Source organism: Trichoderma virens, assembly GCF_000170995.1.
Source record: "Trichoderma virens Gv29-8 chromosome Unknown TRIVIscaffold_62, whole genome shotgun sequence".
Taxonomy (NCBI): domain Eukaryota; kingdom Fungi; phylum Ascomycota; class Sordariomycetes; order Hypocreales; family Hypocreaceae; genus Trichoderma; species Trichoderma virens.
The window spans coordinates 7,174-14,976 of NW_014013687.1; the positions used below are offsets into that span (position 1 = coordinate 7,174).

Here is a 7,803-nt window from a genome sequence, read left to right on the forward strand (position 1 = left end):
AACCAACCAAAGGCATAAATCCCTCACACAAAGCAGAATTATAGGACAACTGGCAGAGATTAATGCAATACACAAAGCCAAACAAACTGTTTTTATTTCAACCGCTACGGCTATAGACAAATACCTAGCAACCTTTACCATAGGCTACTGCCTAGCAGCGGCCAAACAAATCCACGCTACACTGGCAACCGCCCTCGAAACCTTCCTCTCTCCAGAACACAATCCAAAAGGTCCCAAAAACCCCGACACTCTAGGCAGCAAGAGACTCACTGCCCAACCGCCTAAGAAAGCATCAGCTAATACATCCCACAACACAAAGGTCAAATCAGGGGAAACCAAAGGACCCACTGGGACAGCAGCAGCCAAAACTACCCCGCCCTAAAGGCCAGAAGAAGCTAAAAAGATTACGTAAGCAGAAATTGCATTACACAGGGCTACTTACAATAAAAACCCTTAAAGGGGATAAAACAATAAGAGAATATCTGCCTCCAACAGCAAAGGGCCAGCCCCCGCTAACGAAAACAAGGAAAAACAAAAGCCAAAGACAACCGCATAGAAACCCGACGACTGCATCTTCATCTAAGTCCCCCTAAACCACAAATAGAAAAAAATAACGGCCATCGGGGCTAAACAAGAGTTAATGAAGGGAATAAAGCTCAACAGCAACGACCTCACTTACTTTCAGGAGGTCCATTCAGACTTCGCCCTCCAGCCTAAGAACTAAAACATCAAAAACAAAATCCTCGCACTCACACCAAAAGCAGAAAAAGACAACTTAAAAATCAAAGAAACGTATATATAAAAAAGTTTCCTCCTGCACAGTGTCCTAAAAACATACACCAACAAATCCGGAACCCACTTCACTGATGCACTAATCCCCGAAGAGGCACGCGTCAAAGCGGGCGCCAAAAATCTACCGACCTTCTACCGGAAGGCTCCCTTTAGCAAAACCCCAAACACCTACTACTATTTCATAGCCTTCGGGGAAAACGTGAGGGCAGGCTTTAAGCTCTTCAACTGCTCGGCCCCAGCCGAACTAAAAATACAGCAGCCTAGGATTACATAATACCCCCGCTGCTTTAGCTTCCACAACCCCAGAGGCTGCACCAGGACCGAAAGGTGCATAAAATGCAGGAAACCGGCCGCCAGCCATAAAGACACTACAGCCAACTGCTCCTCCCCTCCACAATATGCAAACTGCAAAAAAGCACACAGAGCCGACGCACCTAAGTGCTACGCTCGCCCCACGATAAAAGATAGGACCAAAGTACATCCCACCAAAGAACAGCTCAAAGCTATTAAAGAACTAAGCCAACAGAAATTCCTGAAAACCAACCCGCCCAAGCCTACCGAAGATAAGGAAAAAGACAAAAAACCTGAGAAGACATTGGCTAAACGCATCCGCAGCCCACCGCCTCCGGACCCCTTAGTGCCCCGCGGACGGCCTATAAGCCAGGTTGTCATAAGCGTAGACACAGACGTAGAATCCTTACGGAAAAGCTCCCCGGCCCAGTCTAAGGTATACGTAGCAGACCCTGAGGGCGACGACACCATAAAAAACAACCCCGCGCCCGCCTGGGGAAGGCAAAACGGACAACAAAGCGTTAATAAATAGTAGACAGCCCCCATTAAAGTCACTGAAGAAACACTAGCCTCAAAATCTTCCAAACCAACGTAGGGAGGAGCAGTCTTACCCAGGACACCGCCTTATCGCTAGTATAAGAAGGCAGCTTCAACGTAGTATTCATCCAGGAGCCCTACGCCTAATAAGACAACAATACAGGCAGAAAGCAGACGAAAAACCACCCTAAATACCAAATATATAACCCACTCAACGACTGAAGAAACACCAAACCATCAGTCCTTACCTATATTAAAATCTCACCCAACCTCCCCAATAAACAACTCTCCCCTCCCAGCCTAAAGAACAGATACGTTTACTAAATCGAAGTATGCAGCTACACGGTCGTTAACATCTACCACCGCGCAGCAGACAACACCACTACAGAGACCCTCACTAAATAAAAATAACCCCCCCCCAAATCCATTATTGTAGGCGACTTTAACGCAGTCCACTGGTTATAGCAACTGGGTAAGGACTCAGACGCAGCCAGCAACAGGATCGCCAAATGGGCGGAGAAGTACAATCTCTACCCTTCCCTCACAAACTTACCGATAAAACACTTAGGATAATACATCAACCTAATATTCTCCAACTGCCCAACCTCTTCTAAAGTCAAACACTCATTTAACATAGGGTCGGACTACTTCACTATAGTTACCACCCTCCCTGAACCACTCCGTATTACCCTGGGAGTAGGCAAAAAGTACATACCGATAGAATGCTAGAAGGAGTTCGGTCAACTTATACACTCTTTTATATAGACCCTCCCCTCCGTTAACCTTACCTCCCCCTCCAGGGATAACCTGGATAGATATACTAAAGCACTGTAAGACCTCTTTAAGTACGTAATAGAGGCAGCAGGCAAGACCAGACACTAAAACGGCCATAGCGCCCCATAGTAGACGGACGAGTGTAAAGCGGCCCACTAGGCTTTTAATCGCTCCAGGCCCAAATCAGCGGAGTACAAGGAAGCTAAGAAGAACCTAAAGACAGTCATTCACCGGTGCAAACGGGTACACTGGGACGAGATTATTGCCAACGCCACTGCAGTTAGGAATATCTAGACAGTCGTAAAATAGCGCAAAGCCACAGACCGCTTTCAACCCCCTCCTTTAGTTAACGGAGACATTAACATCTCAGACCCCACTAAAAGAGTAATATACCTTAGGGATAAGCTCTTAAAGCGGAAAACCATAGAGGAAGACACACCAGACCTATAGGCGCAGAAGCTCCCCGTCAATAAGAACATAATATAGGACACTACGGTCATAGAGGCAGAGGCCAGGAAGGCCACCACCGAATTAGGCAATACAGCCCCCGGGGCCGACGGGATCTCAGTCACTCTGCTCTAACTAACTTAGCCAGCAGTCGGAAGGTATATCACTGACCTCTTCAGAGGCTGCCTGGCGGCTGGCTACCACCCGCTCCCTTTTAAAAGTACAGAAATTACCATTATCCCCAAACCAAGTAAACCCAAGAAAACCTACACAACCCATAAGGGGTACAGGCCTATCTCCCTTCTCTCCTATATTAGAAAGGGACTTAAGAGACTGCTGGCCAAAAAAGTCTTACTCCTGGCTATAGAACATAAGATACTCCCTAAGCAATACTTCGGAGCCCTCCCCAAGAGATCGGCAATAGACCTAATAGCCTACCTCGTCTACAACACTGAAGTAGCCCTCGCCCAGGGGTCAGTTACCACCCTATTGACTTTAGACATCTCTGGAGCCTTCGACATCGTCATACGGAACCGCCTCATCCTAAGACTCAGGGAGCAAAGCTGGCCTATACTCTTTATAAAGTGGGTCAAGTCCTTCATAAGCGACCGCAAGGCACTGGTCCACAACGGATACAGCACAACTCTCCCAAAAACGGAACTGGAATACAGGGCCCCTCAAGGCTCGCCCATTTCACCAATCGTTTCTATACTCTACTTCTCCCCCATCCTAAAAATCAATAACCCCAACGTACGCTTCAGATACACCGACGACGTAGCAATCCTCGCAGTCGGGGCCGATACTAAAGAGACGACCAGGAAACTCCAATGGGAGCTTTAAGACACCTTAGATTAGGGACGACGCAATGCAGTGTCCTTCGACCTAAATAAGGCAGAGCTTATCCACTTCTACCACACTAAAAAATAAACACACGAGGAGAGTATAAACTTCGAGGGGAAGACTATCGCACCATAGGACTCAGTCAGGTGGCTGGGGGTCCATTTTAACTCCAGACTCTCCTTCAGGAAATACATAGAAGTAATAACTAAAAAGGCCCTCAAAACAGCAAATTTCCTTAAGTCACTTAATAAAACACAGAAGGGCTCTCCCCCAAACGCAGTCGCACTCACAGCTAAAGCCTACGTCACCCCAGTAGCTCTATACAGTATAGAGGCCTAGTGGCCCAGAGACAAAAGACAAAGCGCATCCTGCCCCTCCAAATAAGTAACCACCGGCACCTCGAACCTAGTGGAGAAAATAGACAAAGCCTTCAGAACGGCAGCCAGGGCAGTCCTCCCCGCCTAGAAGACAACCAACACAGCGGTCGTACACAGAGAATCCAGAGTCCCCCCTACGCCCGTAGCATTCACCCAGGCAAAACTCCAGACATCAGCCAGGTTCGCCAGCCTGGACAGGAATCACCCCGTCAGCAGACGCATCGACAAGAAGCTTCCGCCCAGACTCCCCATAACCAGACTACAACGCACGGCCTCCCTGGTCGGTAAAACGGTCAGACCCTCCCTCTTCACCAAAAACAACAGAGCGGTCCTAGCAGGGCCGGACTTCCGCGGCCTGCCCAAAGCCAAAGCAGCAGAAAAACACCTTAAGTTACTCAACGCCCTTCCCCAGACTACGCTCCTAGCATACTCAGACGGGTCACAAAACAAAACGGAAAACACAGGATAGGGCGCCGTCACGTACCACAACTACAAGTCTACCTCATCCTGCAGTTACCTAGCAAACGCTAAAGTCTACAATACAGAAGCAGTTAAGGCCTTCGAGGCCATAAAACTCACCAGAACGCAAATTGCGTTAAACCCAGACATTAAGGAAATACTCCTCTTCTTAAATAACTCTGCAGTGGTAAATGGGATCTTAAGGACTACACCAGCGTTATCACAAAGCGCATATATAGGCCTAAGAAAAATAGCTAAAAAACTACAGCCATACGTCACCACTAAGGTAGTATAGGTTCCCGGGCATAAAGACGTACTAAGCAACGAAAAAGCGGACAAACTAACTAAAGAAGGTTTAAAACTCCTAAAATACACAAACAGTTGCACCACAATCACCTATATTAAAAGGTAGGCGAGGAAAGAACGGAGGTTAATATTAGAAGCCTACTGGGACGACAACTCCCCGTTATACTACAGACGCTGGCAGCTCAACGCCCTTACAATACCACCTAAGCTCCACCTTCTGCACCCCATCCTCCACAGACTTCTAGCTGAGAGGTCTAGGTACGGCGACTTTATAAAATACCACGAGAGGTTCAGCCATGACATAAGACCTACTTGCAAGTGCAGCGAGCCCAGGACCCAGGGACACTTCGTGGAGTGCCGGATAGTCGCACCCTTCCTCCCAGATATCCCAGAAAAAGACCTCCTATTTAGAGCTATATATCTTACGTACCTCCTAGGCTATAAAGGCTATAAGGAGTTCCAGAAACTAGTGGAGGAAACAAACCCGTATAGCCCCCCTCCCGCAGATATAAACTAACACTTCCCCCCTTATTTCTTTTATTAAATTAAAACGTAGCAAACGCAGGGTCTAAACAACTGCGGCTTCTACCGTCCTAGTGCCCAGATAAGGACTTATGTAACTAGTTTACTTAGTGGACGTTAATAATAAAACAAACAAACAAACAAACAAACATCACCGGTGATTGTACTTGTGCGTTTAAAATGTTATATCATATATCATCTAGCAGTCACATACCAGTCACATAATAAGACAGGGTAACATAATCTCGGCCAATTCCACTCATGCCGAACGGCCATTCTTGCCGTTTGATAACATAAGGTGTCAATAGAGAGTTCAACAAGTTACTCAGCGGAATCAATGGAGCTGGTACCACTGAGGATGTATGAAGCAGTTATAGCTCTTTGTTGCCTTGAACCATAGGGAATTCTTCAGAAATCATGGGCTTAGATGATATGAACAATCCGAGTTGTCTGAAAGTGCCCCTCTTCTAGGCTACTGGGGTGCCAGTGGAAGATGGAAAGACACAAAGAAAGAGGGAACAATTTTGCTTCATAGCTCTGGCAAATGGCAATTGCAAGCAATGTTGACTTTGGAAGTCCCTCGAAGCGGGGAAACACGCCCTTCGTTTTTGACGGATTTACCCTCCTTTGTGCCACACAACTACTGAGGAGTCCCTAAGTTATGGAAGGATGCAATTTTCTATCTCATTCAGCCAGGTCATAAGAAGGTTCTGTTTACATATGTAAAGAGTTCGATGATCAGCGGTTAACTCTGATGTGCCTTTAGAATACGTGCCGCCTGACAAATAGGCTGTCGGATTATTGCTGTATGAGACAGTGTGCAATCTCGGGATTCGATTGACTTCTGGGACGTAGGGGAGCGAAAACATCAAGAGCGACTACTCAAGGGAATGAGCTGGTTGATTTTGTCAAGGATATGCTGGGTAAACAGCAACAAGACTTCCTTGAAGATTGGTTGGCAAACAAGACATTAGCCTTGGGAGCGTACGCCTGTCTTGGTTAGATAATGTAAATTTCATTCACTTTTGCGTATGAATAAAACGTCTCTAGTGATAAATTTTCACGTTGTTTTCGAGGAATTATTTCACTATATATATATTTCGGAACCTCCGTTTTCAGCACTTGACCACAGGGCCTCGACAATCCTTACCATGTTACGCGCCTTGCTAATGTCGTAAATGGTTTCGTCGCTGCCCTTACAGAACACGTCCCAAAGCTTTCCCACAGCAGCTTGACCATTCTCATCCTCTTTGATAACCTCTTTCAGGATGACCGTTCCATCTGCATTCGCAACTCTCAATTCGTGGGGGTAGGCGGGAACGTTGATCCAGGTACAGAAGGATAAGGCATTTCTGATTTCAATCTCGCCATTCGATCCTGAAATTACCCACGTTAATCCACCCGAGATGCTTGCTCCAAAACGCAGATTCCATGTAGCGACGGCACCAGAAGACAAGCGTGCGTGGATAAAAGCTTGGTCTGGGGCTGTACGTGGGAAAGCCGGATCCCTCACTTCTTTTGTGCCGATACTAGATACCACTCCATGTGTCTGCTGAATCGAGGTTGAACAGTTTAGGCTTTTAATAGGCCCAAATATTTGCAAGAAAGATGACAGGAACTGTGGAAGGTAGATATCTAGCATAGTACTCCCACCATCCCGCTCCAACACGTCTTCCCTTGGAAAATAGGGAGGAATCATGCCAACAAGGATGCTGCTGCGAATATCCCCTATAATTCCTTCGCGTATGATCTCGGCTAGACGGATATTTATCTTGGAGAATGCGCCTTGGAGGCCAAAACAGACCCTCGATCCAACCTCGCTTGCACAATCCAACAATTCATACGATTGTTGCGGATTTTGTGCTACTGGCCACTCAATAATAAAGCTTTTCCTTTCGCTCTCCAATAATGGCTTCAAAGTTGCGTAGTGTGCAGGTGCTGGGAGAGCATAAACCACAAGATCGATATCGCCATCCTGCGCCAAGGACTGAGGACTACCGTACGCCCTAACAGACAACGGGAGATTAAACTTTGCTACTGCGGCTTCAGCTGCCTGAATAGAGGAGCCTTGCACAGCAACAATCTCGAACTTGTCTGGATGAGCACGTATGTATGGTAGATGAACTGCATTAAGCCAGGTAAAACCTTCAGCTTTAGCTGTTAACCCAACTAGGGCCACACGAGTAACCTTTGCGGGGGTCATAATAACTTTAGGTATGAGATGATGTCTGTGTTTTGCAAAGGTGTTATGATGGTTTAAGGTCTTGAATTTTGCCATTTAAATGCTTTTCCTAACTTCTTGCCCTTTTACCCCCTTTTATTATGTGAGTATACTTACTTCTTCCAATTCATGGTTCTTCCAATTCGTCATCGTGTTCGGGAAAATGATTGCATAGCTTTTCAGATATCCGTCTTGTTTCCGTCCCGTAAAACACCAGTAAGCAGCCATCTAGCCTCT

The 7,803-nt window shown here is 46.6% G+C and overlaps 4 protein-coding genes across 4 annotated transcripts; 3 read left to right on the forward strand and 1 right to left on the reverse strand.

Annotated features, from left to right (window-relative positions):
* Positions 1-3,012: 3,012 nt before the first annotated feature.
* TRIVIDRAFT_137081 (uncharacterized protein) lies at positions 3,013-3,330 on the forward strand (the record flags this gene model as incomplete). Its single annotated transcript, XM_014100504.1, has 1 exon — positions 3,013-3,330. A coding segment is annotated over one exon (318 nt), but the record flags the coding sequence as incomplete, so codon positions are not given.
* Positions 3,331-3,336: 6 nt separating this feature from the next.
* TRIVIDRAFT_151788 (uncharacterized protein) lies at positions 3,337-3,681 on the forward strand (the record flags this gene model as incomplete). The annotated part of the gene is made up of 1 exon (XM_014100505.1): positions 3,337-3,681. A coding segment is annotated over one exon (345 nt), but the record flags the coding sequence as incomplete, so codon positions are not given.
* Positions 3,682-3,828: 147 nt separating this feature from the next.
* TRIVIDRAFT_53283 (uncharacterized protein) lies at positions 3,829-4,020 on the forward strand (the record flags this gene model as incomplete). The annotated part of the gene is made up of 1 exon (XM_014100506.1): positions 3,829-4,020. A coding segment is annotated over one exon (192 nt), but the record flags the coding sequence as incomplete, so codon positions are not given.
* Positions 4,021-6,699: 2,679 nt separating this feature from the next.
* On the reverse strand, positions 6,700-7,548 carry TRIVIDRAFT_5626 (uncharacterized protein; the record flags this gene model as incomplete). Its single annotated transcript, XM_014100502.1, has 1 exon — positions 6,700-7,548. A coding segment is annotated over one exon (849 nt), but the record flags the coding sequence as incomplete, so codon positions are not given.
* Positions 7,549-7,803: the final 255 nt, after the last annotated feature.